The sequence below is a fragment of the Primulina tabacum genome, chromosome 1 (assembly GCF_025594145.1).
Source record: "Primulina tabacum isolate GXHZ01 chromosome 1, ASM2559414v2, whole genome shotgun sequence".
NCBI lineage: Eukaryota > Viridiplantae > Streptophyta > Magnoliopsida > Lamiales > Gesneriaceae > Primulina > Primulina tabacum.
In genome coordinates this window covers 10,888,046-10,907,792 of record NC_134550.1, presented here as the reverse complement: position 1 = coordinate 10,907,792, position 19,747 = coordinate 10,888,046, and the positions used below count along the sequence as shown (strand labels likewise).

General features: G+C 39.8%; 1 protein-coding gene across 7 annotated transcripts in view; it reads left to right on the top strand.

Annotated features, from left to right (window-relative positions):
• The window catches only part of LOC142541107 (uncharacterized), a 28,553-nt gene extending 10,131 nt beyond the window's left edge, over positions 1-18,422 (top strand). Inside the window, exons 4-8 of one of the 7 annotated variants that reach the window (XR_012819237.1) lie at positions 3,677-3,740; positions 3,920-3,975; positions 4,175-4,253; positions 4,361-4,462; positions 4,617-5,863. Coding sequence is in view for 4 of the 7 variants with exons in the window: in XM_075647687.1 (XP_075503802.1) it covers positions 71-110; positions 3,677-3,740; positions 3,920-3,975; positions 4,175-4,462; positions 4,617-4,870 (702 nt within the window). In the remaining 3 variants the exon portion in view is untranslated. Of the gene's footprint in view, positions 1-34; positions 111-1,269; positions 3,655-3,676; positions 3,741-3,919; positions 3,976-4,174; positions 4,463-4,616; positions 5,864-17,647 lie in introns of those variants that run through there. The other 6 variants (XR_012819236.1, XM_075647687.1, XM_075647695.1 and 3 more) reach the window with 6 other exon arrangements.
• The last annotated feature ends 1,325 nt before the right edge of the window (positions 18,423-19,747 follow it).

The following is a 19,747-nucleotide window of genomic DNA, read 5'->3' as shown; positions in this document are numbered from 1 at the left end:
TGTGATTTTTTGTGCGTCTCATTGTATTTTTCAGAGCCGGAGCTCGGGGAAGACGATTGGCAGTGCTAGAATGGTTAATGGTCTTTACTATTTTGAAGATATTTTACCTGGTAATAAAATTGTTCAAGGGCTTAGTAGTATTAGTTCCCTTTCCGTTCGTGATCAAATAATGGTCTGGCATTGCCGTTTAGGCCACCCCAGTTTTTCATATATGAAACATTTGTTTCCTGATTTGTTTAAAAAAATGAATCCCTTAGATTTTCAATGTGAATGTTGTGTTCTTGCAAAAAGTGAACGTAGAACATATATTTCCAAACCTTACCTTGAATCAAAACCTTTTTATTTTTTTCACAGTGATGTGTGGGGACCCTCAAAGGTAACTACATCATCTGGAAAAAAATGGTTTGTAACTTTAAAGATGACCATACTAGACTGTGTTGGGTATTTTTATTGAGCAAAAAAACTGAAGTTGGAAATTTTTTTAAAGAATTTTACAATTTGATAGAAAACCAATTTAAAAAAAAATAAGCATTTTAAGAACCGATAATGGAACAGAGTATTTCAATCAATATGTAGAGACTTTTTTTTAAGGAAAAGGGCATATTACATCAATCAACCTGTCCTAACACTCCATAACAAAATGGGGTATCGGAAAGGAAAAATAAGCACTTACTTGAAGTTGCTAGGGCCATAATGTTTTACATGAATGTTCCAAAATACCTATGGAGAGATGCAATTTTAACTGCAGCATATTTAATTAATAGGATGCCTACACGAGTTTTAAAATACACCACTCCGCTGGGCTGTTTGAAATTTTTTTTTCCGAAATCTCAAATCAACTCGGATTTACCACTGAAAATATTTGGCAGCACCACATATGTACACATACCTAAGAGATCCCGGCCGAAATTGGATCTTAGGGCAGAAAAATGTGTCTTTTTAGGATATGCTACAAATCGCAAAGGCTACAAATTTTTTAATCCTCTCATGAAACGGTTCCTTATAACAATGGATGCCCACCTTCATGGAAACAAAACCATATTTTACCAAAAATTTAATTCAAAGGGAGAATAATCTACGGGAACCAAATTTTTGGGAAATATCCGAACCTCTTCCAAATTTGGTTATTGACCAACCTCTTGATTTTCAAAATGAAAAAAATGGGGAGTCTGAATCAACAATTGTCGACCGTGAAATTGGTCTGTCGGAAAAGAAAATACTAGGAATGGAGAATAACCGAAATATCCTTGAACCTGTGGTTTATTCTAGGAGAAATGTCCTCAAAAAAAGCGGAGATGAATTAATCATTCCAGCACAAGCTTCATTGGAAGCCCCGGGCAAAGGAACTGTGGATACTCCAGGTACTTCTTTTTTCCCTCACAGAAAAACATTCCTTTATCTATTATTCATGAGCCTTCCAGTGTTAATCTCGAGAGTCCGACCCCCATTGTCCCACAAGAAAATGATCTGGACCTTCCCATTGCCTTTCGAAAAGGTACTCGAACATGTACCAAATACCCCATTGCCAGATATATAACCTATGATCAGTTATTCGAAACACATAAGGCATTTACTACTAATATCTCGAAACATGTTGTGCCTAGAAACATTCAGGAAGCACTAGAGGACCAGGATTGGAGATTAGTAGTGTTCGAAGAAATGAAGGCCTTAAAGAAGAATGGTACTTGGGAAATTGTTGAAGCACCTAAAGATCAGAAGATAGTATGATGCAAATGGGTTTTCACAATAAAGAGCAAAGCGGATGGTAGTGTAGAGAGATATAAGGCGAGGCTTGTAGCAAAAGGCTTTACACAGACATACGGAATATATTACCAGGTAACATTTGCTCCTGTTGCAAAAATTAACTCAATTCGAGTACTACTGTCACTTGCGGTTAATCTCATTTGGCCCTTATATTAGTTGGATGTTAAAAATGCCTTCCTAAATGGAGATCTAGATGAAGAGGTGTTTATGAGACTCCCTCCAGGTTTTGAACCAAAGTTTGGACTTGGCAAGGTGTGTAGATTGAAGAAGTCCATGTATGGTCTTAAGCAGTCTCCGAGGGCATGGTTTGAACGTTTTGGCAAGGCTGTGAAGCGACTTGGTTATGTTCAAAGTCAAGCTGATCACACCATGTTTTACAAACACTCAAAGGAATGTAAAAATGATGTGTTAATTGTATATGTTGATGATACATCTTAACAGGGAGTGACTACGAGGAACTTGGAGAGCTTAAAGGGAGGATTGCAGAAGAATTCGAAATCAAGGACTTGGGAGTGTTGAAATACTTTCTTGGAATGGAGTTTGCAAGATCCAATGGAGGTATATTTGTCAATCAACGCAAATATGTCCTTGATTTGTTGACCGAAACAGGTATGCTAGGATGTAAGACTGCTGAGACGCCTATGGAGCCCAACGTCAAACTGCAACCAGCAGAGACAGAATCTGTAAAGGAGAGGGAGCGCTATCAGAGACTTGTCGGGAGGCTCATTTATTTATCACACACTCGACCTGATATAACCTTCCCAGTGAGTGTAGTCAGCCAATTCATGCACTCGCCTGGGTCAGAACATTTCGAAGCAGTGTACAGGATCCTAAGGTATTTGAAGGGAACACAAGGTAAAGGTCTCCTGTTTAAACGTCGGGGACATCTGCAAGTTGAAGCCTATACTGATGCAGTCTAACTGATAGGAGGTCTACTTCGGGATATTGCTCATTTGTGGGCGGCAATTTAGTCACCTGGCGTAGCAAGAAACAGAACGTGGTAGCTCGAAGCAGCGCAGAGGCTGAGTTCAGAGCCTTAGCATAGGGAATTTGTGAGGTTTTGTGGATTAAGAAATTATTATTAGAGTTGAAGATGTCAGAGTCAGTGTCAATGAAGATGCACTGTGACAACAGAGCAGCAATTTCAATTGCACATAATCAAGTACTTCATGATCGCACAAATCATGTAGAAGTCGACAAGCACTTCATCAAAGAAAAAATAGATAATAGTGTGATATGTGTGGGCTATGTCCATACTAAGGAACAAGTAGCTGATCTACTTACAAAAGGACTATACAAGAGACAGTTGGAATGGTTAGTGAGCAAGCTGGGTATGGAAGACATCTTTAAACCATCTTGAGGGGGAGTGTCGAGAATATGGATTATTTAGGGAATGTTTGAGCTGTAAATCAAGTAAATATGTTAAATAGGTTATTTTTAGGAAGTTTTATTTTAGGCTGATATTCTTTCCCTCCAAATTAGTAATTTTATCCCTGATATTGGGCTGTAATTATGCTGTAAATTACTATAAAGGCAATCTCAATAGAAGGAAAAATTATTCCCTCAAATCGTCTCTTTCAAGTTTTTCCGAATGACTTTATAAGGTACTTCCCACTGGGCTTCTTGTAATTGGCAACGTCTCCGGCTGGATTTGCAGCATGTAAATTGTTAATCTAGGTTGTTACCTTTTTGTAATATAAAAAATATAGGTTAAATGTGCTGTGAGAGGTGATCTTGGACCAACATGTAACTCTGCTGGGATTTAGATCACTTTGTGCTTGGACTTGACCTTATTTATGCAAAACCCGTGTATAGGAATTTGAATTTATCACCATTTAGAATGTTACGTTCCTTTAATTTCAGGTGTATATGCTTTGCAATTCATTAATAGTTAAGCAAGCTTTTTCCGTAGGAATGCAATATATCCAGCCATGGTCAAGGTGTCATGCAGCTTTTGATCCTGAAGTCATTTTAAGGCAAGCAGTAATATATTCTTAGTCAATTCTACCACCTGTTGCACCTAAGCCACTTTAATGAAATAGATGTGTTTTTTTATAAAAAAATTGTTTACTTTTGCTGACATGGTATCAATTATTTGACCTTTTAATATGTATTACTTTTACGGGGATAATATTTTCTTGAAGTTCAATTACAGCTGCTGTAGCTTGCATCATCGGACTCCATTATGGCCACACTTTGATAAAATTACAGGTGATGCAATAGTGTCAACCCTTCATGCTATGTTTACCTCAAATATAATTTATGACCTCAAATATAATTTATGTCAAATGCCACTTTCTTTTGTGAAATAAGATTAAGAATTAATGAGAAACACGTTGACTCTTGAATTGCACTGTCTTCTATATAGCATCAAGTTACATGCCATTTATTGTTATGGATTGCGTTCCAGCATCACAAAGAGCGGCCATGGAATTGGTCAGTTTACTCAGTTTTATTAATGATTCTAGGATTGTTGCTTGCCTTCTCAGGTTTGTTTTCTTGGATTTACTAGTTTTTGTAAAACTTATTTACTGGTCATTCTCTCAGTATGGGCTTAAAAACTACATGTGTTCGATTTTCAAATCGTTTACAGCAGACGAGAGCGATTCTGCTATATACATAGCTGAAAACTCTGAATCCTGCATGCCTAGGTGGGTCGGAACATGCATACATAAATATACTTTGAGCCAATTTGTATGTAAGTATTTTCCCATTGAGGCATTTATAGTGAGATGCTTGATAAGCACGAATTATATAACATTTTAAGGACTTTATTTTATCGTATTCGTGCTTATCTGGCGTGTTTTATTCCGAGTTTCGCGCTTATTTCGTCTCATTATGGCTATTTGTAGGTTTGACCAAAAAGATGATAAAAGCCAAAGAAATGGAAAGAAGTCAAACATCGCAATGCCACGTCAGAAATACCCGGAAAAATAGGAAGAAAACACGAGAGGCCAAACCCAGACCCTTACACGGACCCCGTGTAAGGGTCCGTGTACATCAACCTCCAAAGAAGAGAAAATCAGAGACTACACGGACCCGTTGCCGGACCTGTATCCGGGGTCCGTGTCATTTACTTCCGAAGGAAGACTTTTCTAGAGAGTAGACGGACCTCTACACGGGGTCCGTGTCCAGTGTTCCGGAAGAAATTTTGGGTAGAGTCTACACGGACCCCTTTCCTGATGCATGCACGGGGTCCGTGCCCTTGAGATCAGAATCAGATTTTGGCGAAGATTTGTTCGTGATTTGGAGGAGGAAATAAAAGGAAAAAAAAACCTAGACAAATGGGGGTTGTTGAATTTTGAAGGGCAGCCGACTTTTGAGAGAGAAAAAAAGGCGAGAGCTTGGAGACTCTTGAATACGGCGACAGCTTGGGAGATTCGAGAGAGAAACCGCGCAATTCACACGCAAGATCCGCGCACCATCGCTGAGATTCTCTCTTCTCTTGTTTTCTTATTTTTATTCATGAATTCAATTAATAGATTTGTTTCTAGTTTTGAATTTATGGAGTAGTTTTTCTTGTGATCGCGACCACGATTGGGACAAACTTTTGATTTCGTTTATTCGTTGGGGTTGTTTGATTTATAAAATTATTTTATGTTATTGATTTATGTTTGCGTAATTTTCGTGCTTTTAATTTGGCCAATTATTTGCATGTTTGTTGTTTGATCTTGACTCGAAAGAGAATAGATTAAATTTAGCTTCAAAAATATTAATCAATACACGGTTAAATTGACTAGAAATAGTATTCGGTTTCAGTGTGTGATTCTAGGCGACAGCTGTGATTCTATCGTTAATAAATGCGTTTTTGTTTGATTAAATCCAATTAGAAATAATTGGACTGTTAAATGAAAATAGGATTATAAATTCTAGAAATAGATTTATAGTTAATCCAGGGAATTTCATCGTGACATCGAAAAATTTGTGGTTAAATAATTCCAGTGCGTGATATTAATCAAAGTTTGTTACCGTCGTGTGTTCCCGGTCATTTTATTTAAATTTGAAAACCCCCAAGTTCCAAGCTGCTCTGAAATTTGATTTTATTCATTAATTTAGCATAAATTTTTTTACAGTTTACTTAGTTTAAATAATCATCAAATCGCTCTTATTATTTGCCTAGCTTAAATAGAATAATTCCATCTTAGTAATTAAATAATAGTCTATGTGGGATCGATACTTGGACTTTTCGTTCATTTACTATAACTTGACCTAGTCCGCTAGAATTTTTCCCAACCTGAAACAGTCGGTCAAGTTTTTGGCGCCGTTGCCGGGGACTATTTATTTAATATTCGGATAAATTATTTGTTTCAGACTAGGCTTTTATTTTTAGTTTTAAATCTTACATTTATTTTTTAATCTTTAGTATTTTAATTAGTTAATTTTATTTCAGATTCTTACACTCTTTTGGAGCTTAAATTGTGCACTTAAATTTTTGATTTCAGGGGTTAGCTCATGTTATATGAGCCGTGCTCAAGACGTCAGGAATCTAGTGCCACTTGATCTTGAGATTGAAAGTACTCTTCGCAGTATCCGTAGAGCTCGAAGGACCAACAACTTAGCTCTTGAATCCGAATCTGAAGCAGAATCTGAAATAGACCGTAAACCAGAATTTGAAGACATGGCCGGAGAAGAGGATAATCGCACTCTAATGGAGCTTCATAGGCCCGCTTTTGGAGGTTATGGTTCTAGTATTGTCCGCCCTACAATTCAGGCAAACACGTTCGAACTTAAGCCAGCCATCATCCAGATGATTCAACTCCAAGTCAAATTTGGATGATCACCTTTTGAGGATCCCAATGCACATCTGGAGAACTTTCTGTCGATCTGTGACACAATCAAGTGCAATGGGGTGAGTACTGATGCTATTCGACTCAGATTATTTCCATTTCCCTACAAGGAGAGGCTATGGAGTAGCTTCGAGACCTTCCAGCTGGTTCTATTACGACATGGGATGGACTAGTCGAGGTCTTCATGCACAGGTATTTTCCCCCAACCAAGATTACACAGTTGAGAAATGAAATTACATCATTTAGACAGAGAGATGGAGAATCACTGAATTCAGCATGGGCACGGTTTAAGAAGATGTTGAGAATGTGCCCAAGACATGGTTTTTCGATAGGCCAGCAGGTTGAGACGTTCTACTATGGGGTGGATCCACCTGTGAGATCTATGCTTGATGCGGCAGCCAATGGTAGTTTATACAGGAAAACGCCAACCGCAGCGCTTGAAATCATATCTAATATGGCAGAGAGCAATGTGGGTTGGCAAGACAACCGAAGGGAGAAGAAAGTCGGTTTTCTTGAGATGGATGCTTTGACAGCGATCACAGCAAAGCTTGATGGGTTGACACATCAGATAGTACAATTGCAGGCACAGAAATCAATACCAGTCAAGTCAGTGAGTCAAGTTCAAGGAAATGCTGAGATAGTTGGTGGATCATCTAGTGACATGCAATTCATGCCGGATATGTCTTGTGAGGGAATACAGTGTTTTGGAGGGGACTCAGTAAATTATGTGGAAAACCAGGGTCGCCAGCAATATAATCCATACAGTTTCTCATATAATCCGGGCTGGAGGAATCATCCTGAATTTTGGGTGGATACCGTCAGAAAATTCTGTTGAGCAACTACAGTTTAATCCTCCGCAGCATCCCACACAACAAAAGCCTCCTCAGCAACCACCTAAACCTCCGTAAGGTGCGGGACCTTCTATGCCACCCGGTTTCAAGCCACAGGACAGCAAGTCAAATCTTGAGGACATGCTCGCCAAGTACATAGTCGGGAATGAGATGAGATGGCACAATCATGATGCAATGATGCAAAGGGTAGAGACGCAACTAGGGCAGCTAGCGACACAATTGGCTACATGAGCTCCAGGTTCACTACCTAGTGACACGGAGAAGAATCCGAAAGGTGTCAATGCCGTCACAGTGACATCTCCCATGAAGCAAGAGGAAGTTGATGGTGAAAGTGATGTGAAGGAATAGAGGCCATCCCATCCAATCAAGGGTCCAATGATGCAAGGGAGAAAGGTAAGTCTCTAAACTCAAACTCCAATATTGATATTAATTCACCCCCGTTTCCCCAAAGAGCAAAGCAACTGCAACTGGATACTCAATTTTCAAAATTTCTTGAGATTTTCAAAAAGCTGCACATAAATATCCCATTTGCAGAGGCTTTAGCTCAAACGCACTCGTATGCTAAATTTCTTAAGGAGATTTTATCAAACAAGAGGAAATTGGTTGACTTTGAGACAGTTAAGCTTTCGGAGGAATGTTCTGCAATTTTACAAAATAAACTAACTCCGAAGCTTAAAGACTCAGGTAGTTTTTCTATTCCTTGTACCATTGGAAGTTCAATTTTTAGCAAGGCATTGTGTGATCTAGGTGCAAGCATAAATTTAATGCCTTATTCATGCGTTGAGAAACTAGGAATAGGTGAAGTGATGCCGACCACAATTTCTCTACAGTTAGCTGATAGATCAATTAAATATCCTAGGGGGAGTTGTAGAGGATGTGTTGGTGAAAGTTGAAAAGTTTATTTTCCCAGTGGACTTTGTTATGTTAGATATGGAAGAGGATCGTGAGATCCCTCTTATTTTAGGAAGACCATTTTTAGCCACTGGAAAAGCTCTGATAGATGTACACAAGGGTGAGTTGGTGTTGAGATTGAATGATGAGAGTGTAGTGTTTAATGTTTTCCAATCTATCAAATACCCTCATGACACATCTGATTGTTTTAGAGTTGATGCTACTGATGAGTTTGTTGAGTGTGATTTGCAGGAATTGATAGGTGAAGATCCTTTGGAAGTCTGTTTGACCCATACATGTCCGGAAGATTTGGGAAATAAAGAGATCGAAGAATACATACACTATTTGGAAGCAGGCAGACCGATCTCTAAAATGGTAAACTCTAGGATTGGGGAGCTTGGGCATGTCCCAAGACCTTTGAAGTCATCCATTGAAGAAGCCCCAATCTTAGAGATGAAACCTCTTCCTTCGCACTTAAAATATCTATTTTTGCTTTATAATGATAAATTGCCAGTGATAGTTTCCTCTACTTTGACAGGTACGAAAGAAGAAAAGCTGTTGCGAGTTCTGAGAGATAATATCAAGGCTATAGGTTGGAGTATTGCAGACATAAGGGGAATCAGCTCCTCCATGTGCATGCACAAAATTCTGATGGAGGTCGACCACAAGACATCTACCCAACCTCAAAGAAGTCTGAATCCAGCCATGCAAGAGGTGGTAAAGAAAAAGGTGATAAAGCTACTGGACGCAGGTATTATTTATCCGATTTCTGATAGCAGGTGGGTAAGTCCAGTGCAAGTTGTTCCGAAAAAAGGTGGGATCACTGTTGTCAAGAATGAAAATAATGAATTAATTCCCACCAGAACTGTTACAGGGTGCTGTGTTTGCATCGATTATAGAAAACTTAATGACGCCACCCGTAAAGACCACTTTCCCCTCCCCTTTATTGATCAAATGTTGGAAAGGTTAGCTGGACACTCTTTTTACTGTTTCCTGGATGGTTATTCGGGTTATATGCAAATTCCCATTGACCCTGAAGATCAGGAGAAAACCACTTTTACTTGTCCTTACGGGACATTTGCATATAAACGAATGTCATTCGGTCTATGTAATGCACCAGCAACTTTCCAACGATCCATGATGGCAATTTTTCATGACATGATTGAGGATTTCATTGAAATATTCATGGATGATTTTTCTGTCTTTGGCTCTTCGTTTGATACATGTTTGTTTAATCTGTCTAAAGTCTTGGAGAGATGTGAGGAGTCAAATTTGGTTTTGAATTGGGAAAAATGCCATTTTGTGGTGAGAGAAGGGATTGTGTTGGGGCACAAAATTTCTGAAAATGGGATTGAAGTTGATAAGGCAAAAATTGAAGTAATTGAAAAACTCCCAGCCCCAACAAACATCAGAGGAGTGCGTAGTTTTCTAGGATATGCAGGGTTTTATAGACGCTTTATCAAAGATTTTTCCTGCATTGCTAAGCCACTGACCAATTTACTGATAAAAGATGTGCACTTTGATTTTTCTGATGAGTGTGTGCAGGCATTTCAGATTTTGAAGGAGAAGTTGATCACCGCACCTGTGATGATAGCACCTGATTGGGGGTCTCCATTTGAGGTGATGTGTGATGCAAGTGACACAGCTCTAGGGGCAGTGTTGGGCCAAAAGGGGGATAAATGCATTCATGTCATCTACTACGCTAGTATGACACTGTCCGCTGCCCAACTGAACTATGCCACTACAGAGAAGGAGCTTCTTGCTGTGGTGTTTGCTCTGGATAAGTTTAGATCATATTTGATAGGGAGCAAAGTTGTAGTGCATACCGATCATTCAGCCTTGAAATATTTGATGGCTAAGAAAGATGCAAAACCAAGGCTAATTCGTTGGATTCTTCTTTTGCAGGAATTCGACCTGGAGATAATCGATAGGAAGGGGACAGAGAATCAAGTTGCAGACCATCTCTCGCGATTGGAAAATCATAGCCCAGGTAATGATATTATTCGCGATGAATTCCCGGATGAACAACTTTTTGAAATCAACAGTTTACCATGGTATGCCGATTTTGTGAATTATCTATCAAGTAAGTTCATTCCTCCCCATTTTACTTATCAACAAAAGAAGAAATTTTTCTCAGATCTGAAATATTATTTGTGGGAGGATCCTTATTTGTTTAGAATATGTGCAGACGGTATAATTCGTAGAAGCATTCCCCAAGAAGAGTTAAGTGAGATTTTGTTTCATTGTCATGCTGGTCCGACTGGAGGCCATTTTGGGGCAACTAGAACTGCGGCCAAAGTCCTCTAGTCTTGTTTTTATTGGCCTACACTATTTAAGGATGCGCATGAATATGTCACAAAATGCTCAAATTGTCAACGCACAGGTAATATCTCCAGGAGACATGAATTGCCTCTTACTAATATTTTGGTGTGTGCAATTTTCGATGTCTGGGGTATAGATTTCATGGGGCCATTCCCAGTTTCTTTTGGTGGCTGTAGACTACGTTTCTAAATGGGTTGAGGCTATTGCATGCAAAACTAATGACTCTAGGGTTGTCGTTCAATTTCTCAAGAAAAATATTTTCTCACGTTTTGGCACATCTAGAGCCATTATCAGCGATGAGGGTACTCATTTTTGTAATCGACAATTTGACAGTTATTGGCTAAGTATGGGGTCCGACATAAGGTGGCAACACCTTATCATCCTCAAACTAGTGGCCAAGTCGAGGTATCAAACAGAGAAATCAAACGCATTCTTGAGAAAACTGTCGGTACTTCAAGGAAATAATGGTCTAGCAAACTCGACGATGCACTTTGAGCTTATCGCACTGCTTTTCAAAACCCCCATTGGCATGTCTCCTTTTAGATTGTTGTATGGGAAATCATGTCACCTCCCTCTTGAACTTGAGCATAAGGCTTATTGGGCTACTAAATTTTTGAATTTTGATGCTAAAGCCTCAGGTGACGAGAAAGTTCTGCAGCTGAATGAATTGGACGAGTTTAGGGTGGAGGCTTACGAGAATGCCAAGCTTTACAAAGATAAAACCAAACGTTGGCATGATCAGAATATCGTTCATCGAGAATTTGTGGTGGGACAACTGGTACTATTATATAATTCTCGACTAAAATTGATGCCAGGTAAGTTGCGTTCACGGTGGTCAGGACCATACACCATCACGCAAGTTTTCCCCTATGGGACGGTGGAGATCACCAGTGAAACAACTGGAGCATTCAAGGTGAATGGGCATAGGCTGAAAGTTTATCATGGTGGTACCGTGCCCGATGAGCCAAATAACGTGGATCTGCAGGATCCAAACTGAATACAGGGAGCACAGGTCAGGCTATCGACTCTAAATTTAGCGCTTGCTGGGAGGCAACCCAGTGTTTAGTTTTATTTTTCTTTCTTCTTTTATTTTTTTTTCGTGAGCTAATCTCAGTCGATGGTGGTGCAGGTAGCTTATTCACTGGCGGTGGGGTTTCTCAAGTGTCGGGATTCTGTTAGGACGAGCAGATTCAAAACGTCAAATAGGCCAGGAAGTTTCTGTACAATTCTTGCCTCCTGTGTGCTTGAGTGAGTTTCAAATTTGATGTATAGATTTATAGAATTGTACATTCATGGCATCACATATGGATTTGGTTCGTAGTGTTCAAAAAAAAAAAAAAGTTAAAATTCGATCTACCCGAGTCTACACGGACCAGGCTCTGGATCCCTACACGGGGTCCGTGTGCATCCCTTTCATAATGGCCAAACTCCCGAGTATACACGGACCTGGCTCCGGACCCGTACACTGGGTCCGTGTACCTCATTCTCCAAGATGCCAAATACTCGCGTCTCCACGGACCTATACACGGACCCCTTTCCTGATGCATGCACGGGGTCCGTGCCTTCTATTTTTTCAGGCATTCAAAATAAAATCGCGCAGACCTTTCCACCAAACCCCTAAATTCCCAAATCGATTTTCTCCCCCCAAGACCGTCCCTGCACCGCCCTAGCACCGCCACCTTCGGCCGAAATCCACTGTCCCTCGCCGCTGCTCCATCCCACCTCGCACACAACACCACCACTCCTCACCTCCCACACACGTCTCGCACCGTCTACTCCCGCCGCCGCCCTATTATCGGCGTCGGCCATCTAGCACCACCATGCCATCACCTCCTACTTTCCGGTAAGCGTGGTTTTCTCTTGACTCCAATATTCGCCTAGCCTCGTTCGGATTTTGTGCCATCTATTAGATTAGTGCTTGGATCTTGTTCGTCATTTGTTGGAATTGCTGGGTTGTGTTTGTCTAAGGGTTGCTTTGGTTTAGTTTTCGGATAAATTGTTGTTGGAACCTATTGCCGGTAGATCGTTTCAGATTTGTTGTTGATTCATTATCACCGTGTTGAGCATATTGCTTGTGAATTGCGTTGGGATCAGTTGGAATTGATTCGGGCCGTTTGTGGTAAATTATTGGATTGTTGTGCCTTCACTGTTGGGGTGTTTAAAGCTACTCGGTTTCATTGCAATGCCTCCCCGTAAACAATCTAGTAAACGTGCATGAAGCGGTGCTTCCTCATCATCCGGGTCCGTCAGGCTGGCATTTGATTCTTCTAAGTTCACCAGGCGCGAAAACTTTGAGTGGTACTCGGCACTTCACGGGAACTCGGTCATTGTTGAGCGGTCTATTCATCCACGGATTGACCATGAGGTGCCACTGAGGGCAGAGTTCGATAAGTTTGGATGGGGGCCTATTCTGGACATTGCAGGACCATATTACCCTGATCTGGTATGGCAGTTCTATGCCAATGTTGAGGAAAAAGAGACGACAGGGCTGCAACATTTGCGCACTTACGTCAAAGGAGTGCCGATTGAGTTGACCAGCACATACTTGGCTGCGATTTTGAGTGTCCCAAATGAAGGGCCGCCAGTGTCCTTCAATCAGTTAGATATCTTCTTTTCGGACCTCACATTTCGGATCCCTGAGGCCCGGCGCCGGCTGCAGTACCACACATCTCCTACCGGCTCCCGCTCCAGTGTCCTCCCGACTACCCTCCCGTTGCTGGATCGTCTCATCTGCTACTTTATAGGGGCGAATATCATTGCCAAGGAAACCTGGGAACAATGAGGTCCGCCATTTGGATCTCTATATCATTGACAAGATGTTGAACGGTTTGGGGGTCATTCCTGCTATTCCAATGGCATCGATCATGCTTTCTCATATGCGCTCCGTCGCCCACATCGACCCCACGAAGAATAGGACACCCTATGCCCCCTACCCTATCATCATCCCCAGGATCTTGGCGGCCCATGGTGTCGATCTCACCGACGAGCCTTCTCTCCTGCCCACATCTACGCAGATGCTCACTACACAGGCCATGCAGGGCATGTACTTTATCTTCCGACAAGGTCCCTGGTACCGTAATCCAGGGAGTAGACATATCATTCCCCATCCCCGTGACCCCCCAATACCTCCCCCTACACTCGATGACCGAGCCTGGGAAGATCGTGTGGAGGAAGAAGCGGCATTGGATGCCCGAGCTGGCCCTCAAGCTGGTATACCCCCTAGACAGCGTGCCTCGAGAGTTAGACGTCAGTTTTACTCGTCATTACTTGATTGCATGGACGACATTCGCACTTGATTGGCTCGAATCGAACAACAGTCTGCCGATGCCTATGCACCACCCTGGGACAGATCTACACTCGATGCCTTAGAGGACTTGGAGCTGAGATCCGATGATGAGTAGTTTGCTTTATTTTGTTAGGATGTGTGGAGGACTTTATTCGTTTTTCTGGATTTCGCCATTTCGTTCTTATGTTGGTATTGATGTTTTGGGACATGTTCTTTATATTTATATCATTTGGACTTTATTTGAGTGCTTGCGTGTTTTGTCTATTCCGTTTTACGGTTCTTGGTGCATTCGATGTCATTCATTTCAGGATTTGCTGATTTCTATCTCATTTCCACCACGTACTCGACATTTTACCAGGGAAGTGTTTTTGCTTTAACATTCTTGATAGTTCATTTTATATCGTTTTCCACTGAGGGCAGTGTCGATTTCAAAGTGTGGGGGTGGGTCAGTTTTGTTACACATCGTTGCACAACACTTAACAACACTTTTCACGTAGGATGGAACTATTTTTAGACAAAGAACTCTTGTTTCACTTAATAATCGGATTAATTTGGTAGATTTTGGATCACCCGGGAAATATGTTCATGCCTAGTATTGAATGAGAGGAGTTGTAGTTTCAAGGAGAGAAGTCAAACATGAACCAGTTCTGTATCAACATTTCATTCAATGCACGTGGTCAAACTTTTACTCATTGATAGTGAATTGGTGAAATGTGAACTTAAAAAAAAAAAAGATCGAACAACGATCCCTAGAACTCGTCTGATTAGCCCTCGAAGCGAAAATACGAACGATGGTGACTTAGGGATGATTTAGGCGATCTTTGGACCGTTTGAGCATTTCAAGCCTAACCGATACATCATTTATTATCTCTAGTAACCCTTTTTGAGCCTATAAAAAATCGAATGGTGTGTGTCGATGACACACAATTAACCCCCATTCGTAATTTATTCAATGTCCCACATCAACTACCTGAATTTTAGCCTATACACTTTTTCCTACCTACATGTGAGAGAAATAAACCTCTTGTACACATTGAAATGTTTGAAATACCCCAATGATTGAAGAAATATGTGTGAAGAAGTCGATGAATCCTTATTCATGAAAAAAAAAAAGAGAAAAGGAAAGAAAAGGGAGGAAAGTGTATAATATTAAAAAACCCGAAAAATCTGTGGGTGAAAGTTGGTGGACAACTGAGAAAGAAAAAGGACGATAGAGCTCTGAAAACGATGAAAATACAGTAATTGGTGATGAGTTAAAAGTTGAATGAATGTGCTGCAGGAATATTTTTTTTATTTTCTCTCATTTTTTATTCTCATATCTTTTATTGTAGCCGTGAACCGTGGCCTTACGTTACAAGCTTGAAAAGACCTATTAACCAAGTCATCGTTGTTCAACATTTAGTAGAGAGGGGTATGAAAGTCAAGCATATGGGGCGTTTCAAAAAAAAATAAAAATGAATATAAGTGATCATGAAACCAAGTAGGTAGTAATGAGTACTAGTTTGACCTGCACACTACACACATCTTGTTCTGTTGATATTTACTGGGTAAATGTTTGAATCTTAAATTGCGACGAAAACGAATTTTGTGATATGCGAAGCGTGATCTTTTGACCGGGGGTGAAAGAGTTTGACAAATTGAGATGTTTTGATGGTGGTACTTGAGTTCTGAATCTGAGATATTTCTCATCTTTATTTTTGTCTGATTTGTTCGAGGACGAACAAAGGTTAAGTGTGGGGGAGTTGATAAGCACGAATTATATAACATTTTAGGGACTTTATTTTGTCATTCGTGCTTATTTGGCGTGTTTTATTCCGAGTTTCGCGCTTATTTCGTCTCATTATTGCTATTTGTAGGTTTGACCAAAAAGATGATAAAAGCCAAAGAAATGGAAAGAAGTCAAACTTCGCAATGCCACGTCAGAAATACCGAGAAAAATAGGAAGAAAACACGAGAGGCCAAACCCAGACCCTTACACGGACCCCGTGTAAGGGTCCGTGTACATCAACCTCCAAAGAAGAGAAAATCAGAGACTACACGGACCCGTTGCCGGACCTGTATCCGGGGTCCGTGTCATTTACTTCTGAAGGAAGACTTTTCCAGAGAGTAGACGGACCTCTACACGGACCTCTACACGGGGTCGGTGTCCAGTGTTCCGGAAAAAATTTTGGGCAGAGTCTACACGGACCCCTTTTCCTGATGCATGCACGGGGTCCGTGCCCTTGAGATCAGAATCAGATTTTGGCGAAGATTTGTTCGTGATTTGGAGGAGGAAATAAAAGGAAAAAAAAACCTAGACTAATGGGGGTTGTTGAATTTTGAAGGGCAGCCGACTTTTGAAAGAGAAAAAAAGGCGAGAGCTTGGAGACTCTTGAATACGGCGACAGCATTGGAGATTCGAGAGAGAAACCGCGCAATTCACACGCAAGAGCCGCGCACCATCGCTGAGATTCCCTATTCTCTTGTTTTCTTATTTTTATTCATGAATTCAATTAATAGATTTGTTTCTAGTTTTGAATTTATGAAGTAGTTTTTTTTGTGATCGCGACCACGATTGGGACAAACTTTTGATTTCGTTTATTCGTTGGGGTTTTTTGATTTATAAAATTATTTTATGTTATTGATTTATGTTTGCGTAATTTTCGTGCTTTTAATTTGGCCAATTATTTGCATGTTTGTTGTTTGATCTTGACTCGAAAGAGAATAGATTAAATTTAGCTTCAAAAATATTAATCAACACACGGTTAAATCGACTAGAAATAGTATTCGGTTTCAGTGTGTGATTCTAGGCGACAGCTGTGATTCTATCGTTAATAAATGCGTTTTTGTTTGATTAAATCCAATTAGAAATAATTAGGACTGTTAAATGAAAATAAGGATTATAAATTCTAGAAATAGATTTATAGTTAATCCAGGGAATTTCATCGTGACATCGAAAAATTTGTGGTTAAATAATTCCAGTGCGTGATATTAATCAAAGTTTGTTACCGTCGTGTATTCCCGGTCATTTTATTTAAATTTGAAAATCTCCAAGTTCCAAGCTGCTCTGAAATTTGATTTTAGTCATTAATTTAGCATAAATTTGTTTACAGTTTACTTAGTTTAAATAATCATCAAATCGCTCTTATTATTTGCCTAGCTTAAATAGAATAATTCCATCTTAGTAATTAAATAATAGTATCAGTGGGATCGATATTTGGACTTTTCGTTCATTTACTATAACTTGACCTAGTCCGCTAGAATTTTTCCCAACCGAAACAGTCGGCCAATGCTCAATGCAGATGCCATACGATGAAATTCACTACTATGCATTTTTGCAGCAATCCGTTTCACACTTGCAATTGCACACTCTCTCTCGCATACTCGGGGTTGTGGCTTCTTGAGCTACACTGTTTATTTGCGCTGGTGGCTATAATATTGACTGTAGAAACCTAAAAATTGGAACTCTTACTGTAGACAAAGAAACTAGAAAGGAGAGTTGGGAAGTTGGATTCATGATTGAAAGGAGAATCGGGAAGTCGGATATGTGGTTGAACCCTTAAACTGTATCAACTTGCTGCATGAATTCTAGGCTAACAAATAAAGTACCATGTTATTGGTTCAAACCAAATAAAAAAACCTTACCTTTTAGTTGTCGTCCAGGCATATGTTAGTGTTACTGGCGTGTGAACTTCACTATATTTCATTGTGTTTTGACAAGAAACTAATGCTGCTGCTTTTTTATTAAAAAAAATCTTGGCCCTTAGGTACACCTTTAAACAAATCTTTGTACACAATGCTATTTGATGGTTACCTCCGCCACTGCAGGAATCACCTTTTGCAAACTATACACACTGTTAAGTTTTAAATGCCAAATTTGTTTTTAGCTGCGTCTGAATGTCCCATTGTTACTAGCTGAATGTGTAATTTTAATTCTCATAAAATCAAAGTGACGGCATCTTTACCACCCTCCAAAGCTACGAAGCAAAAGAATCACAGCATATGATACAAATTAAATGAGAGGTTTGGATCACAGTATAAGTGTAAAGATTATTGAAAAACTGTTAACACATATAGCTGGATCCACTCCTTGATCTGTGGTTTTGTCATGCTTGTTTACTGGATTATCCCTTAACATCTCTCAACAAGAAATTGCCCACTGGTATCCAATTATGTTCATTATCTTGGCAACTCCAGTTCTAAAGTATGTTGTAAAAGAATTTGATCCCATCCCTCCTTTTGACAGTTCAACTTTATACATTGGGCTTGGTCAGGCACCACCATAACGTGAACAGAATGCCTTTATGCACATGTGCGATGCTGTTGTTTATTCATCAAGGAGTGATGATGTTATCCGGGTAAATAGGGTGAGTAAAGTCGGGGCGATCCACCGGATGGTGATATAGCTGTTTAAAGAAAATGAGTAAGGAAAAGATATATCTTGTGAGGAAAATATATATCTAGGGCTTCTACCGCGACCTGCAAACAAGAAGATGAACTCGTGAATGGGCGCCAGAGGAGTATCCGACATATCCACTCCGATACTTAAGTCAGCAGGTGAAGAAGAAAGGTGAAATGACTTGTAATTTTCTTTTTCTTCTATTTTTATTTGGTGTAACTTCTGCCTCGGGGCTATTAATTAAATATCATTTCTTTCTTCATAATACTTGTTTTGCTTCCATAAATAAACAAATATCATACAACTAACCGGCTTCTGACAAGTTAATCTCGCACTGTTTGTGAATGAAAACTTAAAAATTTTCTAACTGTTGGAAAATAACCGGTAACTTCAAATAAGTAGTCGGGATGTTGTGTCCTGGACTGAATAAAATCCCTGTTCTTAGTAAAATGATCAAAATGCGGAACTTTGGGCTGGAGATCATGTATCGGGACTTGAGAATGGTCGAGGTGTGGTGCCCCGAACCAGAGTGTAGAGCCCTGGGCTTATTAATTACCAAGGTGCGGAGCCTTGGGCCGGAGATCATGTCTCGAGACTTGGGAATTGTCGAGGTGTGGTTCTCCGAGCCAGGGTGTAGAGCACTGGGCTTATTAATAACCAAGGCACGGAGCCCTGGGCCGGGGATCAAGTGATATGGTAAAGTTCCTAGAAAAATCGATACTTTTAGATTCAACAAATCAGGCGGCTGAAATTTGTCCTGTAGGTTGATTTTATGGGAGACACTTGACATTCGTGTTAGAATGTATGGGAAAGCATTCATTAAGCATCTTTATTCTTGTAACCTCAAACATAGTTGTGGAAGCAGTTCAAGGGATCTACTTTAAAGCTCCCGAAAATAACATAGTCAGTGTTGCAAATTTTTGACAATGCTATTCTGGCATTCAACAATGTAAGATGTCATATCTTGTCCTATGTAGTTTATGAAAGGAAACGTGACTTGCACTGCAAGACAAAATTTCTTAAAATTAATTTTCTTTTTAAATAAGATTGTATAAGAGTTTTTTCATTCTAGAATATTAAGTTTCTTAAACTTTAGATTTGGTCTCTAATATTTAAAAGAATTATTTTTCTAATGAAATACTACTTTCCTTGTCTTGTAGGAATCTATTCAATGAATTCTATCAAGATAAAAACAAGTCTCTATATATTGAAAAATAGTTGATGCACAATTAATGAGCGAGATACGAGAGAACAATGATAAAGCTCGGGAGAATTTCTAGAAAAACTCGTAAAGACCTAGCATCGTTGTTCCACTGTGTTGTTGTGATGTGTTGGAGACAATTGATGGCCACATCCGTACAAAGTGTTGATTGAAGAATTATTTTGTTGCTCCAAATTTCGGCCACACAGATTTGCATTCTCTTGTTTTGGTTATTTTTTGTTGATATTTTAGGATGCAATTTACCTT